At 63.5% G+C, this 2,394-nt stretch overlaps 1 protein-coding gene across 1 annotated transcript; it reads left to right on the top strand.

Annotated features, from left to right (window-relative positions):
• Window positions 1-568: 568 nt before the first annotated feature.
• MNEG_14006 (ABC transporter G family protein) lies at window positions 569-1,816 on the top strand (the record flags this gene model as incomplete). The annotated part of the gene is made up of 3 exons (XM_014037522.1): window positions 569-574; window positions 1,046-1,231; window positions 1,535-1,816. The coding sequence occupies 3 exons, from the start codon at window positions 569-571 to the stop codon at window positions 1,814-1,816; spliced, it is 474 nt and encodes a 157-aa protein (XP_013892976.1).
• Window positions 1,817-2,394: the final 578 nt, after the last annotated feature.

Here is a 2,394-nt window from a genome sequence, read left to right as displayed (position 1 = left end):
TGCTTTGGTATTATCCGCAACGGCTGCAGACCGGCAGCAAGCGGCTGCAAGTGGTCATGAAATGCACGCAGTGCAAAGCTGCGCGGCCATCACACCTCCATTCCCCTACGCAGGCCACGTGTTTGCCGGATACTGGCTCGTGAGGAGCTATCTGGTGGCGCACCCCCAGTTCAGCTTTTGGGACCTGCTCTGCTGCCGCTGCTGCAGGAGCGGTCCCGGGGACGGCCTGCCGCAGTCTGACCCGGGAACGGAGGAGGAGAGGGTGCTGGAGCGCGATGCGGCCGCACTGGACGCGGCGGGGGATGACGAGGACGGGCAGGCCCTCGGCGGCGGCGGGCGCGCGTCACGTGAGCGGGGCACTTGCTCCACTGTGGTGCCACACCGCAAGCACGGCTCATGTTACAAGCTAAACATGCTGGGGCTCATGGGGTATCTTGAGGTGTGCACGTGACGATGCATTCTCACACACGCAGCTGTGTGCCAGAGTTCGCGCTATGACCACGCGACCGACCACGAATCGGCGGCTGCTTGTTTGCAGGGCTGTCCCAGTCGCAAAAAGGCAGCGCCGATGGAGGTGCGCCCCGCAGCGTGCGGCACTCAGCTGCGAGCAGCCGGCGGTCAAAGCAGGTTGACCGCGTGGAGCTGGAGTGGCTGGCCCTCAGCTGCTGGTACAGCACCAACGCGGGCAATAAATGGGTGCTGCGGGAGATCTATGGCAGTTCACGGCCAGCGGAGATGCAGGTGGGCACGTGTCTGGGTTGAGCTTGGTGGGGTCCTGTCACCAGTGCTAAAAGGCATGGGGGACACTAGTGAGTGAACGGAATCGCAGGCTCAGGTGCTGCAGCACATGCAGGCGTGGCGTCTGCTGTCAGCAGCTTGGACTGCTGTCAGCCATCAAACAAACTCAACACAGTTCCCCACTACACTCACCCCCTCGCCAGCACACACGAAACCCGCACAGCCTCATACATACTCGCACGCTCCCATGCCTGCAATGGCAAGCCTGCAGCCCTTCTTGACACAACCAAACCCCGCAAACCATCAGGCCCTGCTGGGCCCCTCTGGTGCCGGCAAGTCCACGCTCATGGACATTCTGGCGCAGCGCAAGTCAACGGGCAACCTGGGGGGCGCCGTGCTGGTAGACGGGCGGCCAGCGGACGCCGCGTTCCTCCGGCGGACGGCCTACGTGCCGCAGCGGGACAACTTTGTGCCAGTGATGACGACCATGGAGGTGTGACGCGGTGGTCAGAATGGGGGCAAGGCAGCTGGCTGGTGCCCTGCACGTTTGCTAGCGTAAATTGGGAAAGGGGCGAGTGTGGTGGTCATGTGCAAAAATTTGCAATTTTGGTCAAGTTGCACTCAGGCTTGCCATGACAGTGGCCGCATCAGCAGCAAAAGCCTCTACAGTGGCGGCAGCAGCAGCGGCAGCAGCAGGGGCACCAACAACAGCAGCGGTAGCGGCAGCGGCAGTCGACTGTGTGCAGCCGCCTTGTCGCCGGATTTCAACAAGCTTCCAACCCCCTCATCACCGCAGGTCATGCAGTTCTACGCGGGGATGATCCTGCCAGGCTGCTGGAGCACCAGCCGCCGCGCCGCCCGTGTGGAGGAGGTGCTGCAGGAGATGGGCCTCGCGCACGCCACAAAGACGCTGGCCGGCGGCCAGATGCCCGGCGGCCGCACGATCCGCGGGCTGAGCGGCGGCGAGCGCAAGCGGCTGTCTATCGCGGCGGGCATCCTGGCGGCGCCCAGTGTGGTGTTTCTGGACGAGCCCACCACCGGGCTGGACTCGTTCTCCGCGCTTACGGTGAGCCCCTAGTGGGGCGGGCGCTGTGGCCGATGACTGGTGGTGGTCAACGGTCACTTATTAGTGTGACCTTTGATGTGGACTGCAGGGCCGCGTGTCTATCCTGCGGCAGCCGCGGAGCGGGACAACGTGCTGGTACGTCAAAGGGCACCAGACTGTAGGAGCTTGCATTGGCCTCGTCGTTAACGGCGAGAAATCACGCGGCATGCTGCAAGCTTGCGACCTGGCGCCACAACCCCCATGCCGTGCCCCCCCCCCCTGTTCTACCTCAGGTGATGGGTTACATGAAGCGCATGGCACGCGACAATGGTCACATCGTCATCGCCTGCATCCACCAGCCGCGATCGGCCATCTGGAGCATGTTTGACACGGTGTGTGGGGCACTGTTTGGCAGCAAGTGGGGATGGGTGAAGCGGCTCAAGACTGTTGTCGTGCCTGGATCAAGGGCGGAGTGCTTGCAGGTATTACGGTTTAGGGATTGGCGTTGATGCTAACACGGCACCTGCAGCCCTGTCAGCTCAAGCAGCCCAGCACACTGAGCCAACCGCCGTCATCAACCGCAACCACCGCCGCCGCCGCCCGCAGGTCAC

Source organism: Monoraphidium neglectum, assembly GCF_000611645.1.
Source record: "Monoraphidium neglectum strain SAG 48.87 unplaced genomic scaffold scaffold04193, whole genome shotgun sequence".
NCBI lineage: Eukaryota > Viridiplantae > Chlorophyta > Chlorophyceae > Sphaeropleales > Selenastraceae > Monoraphidium > Monoraphidium neglectum.
This window is presented reverse-complemented; position numbering and strand designations above follow the sequence as displayed.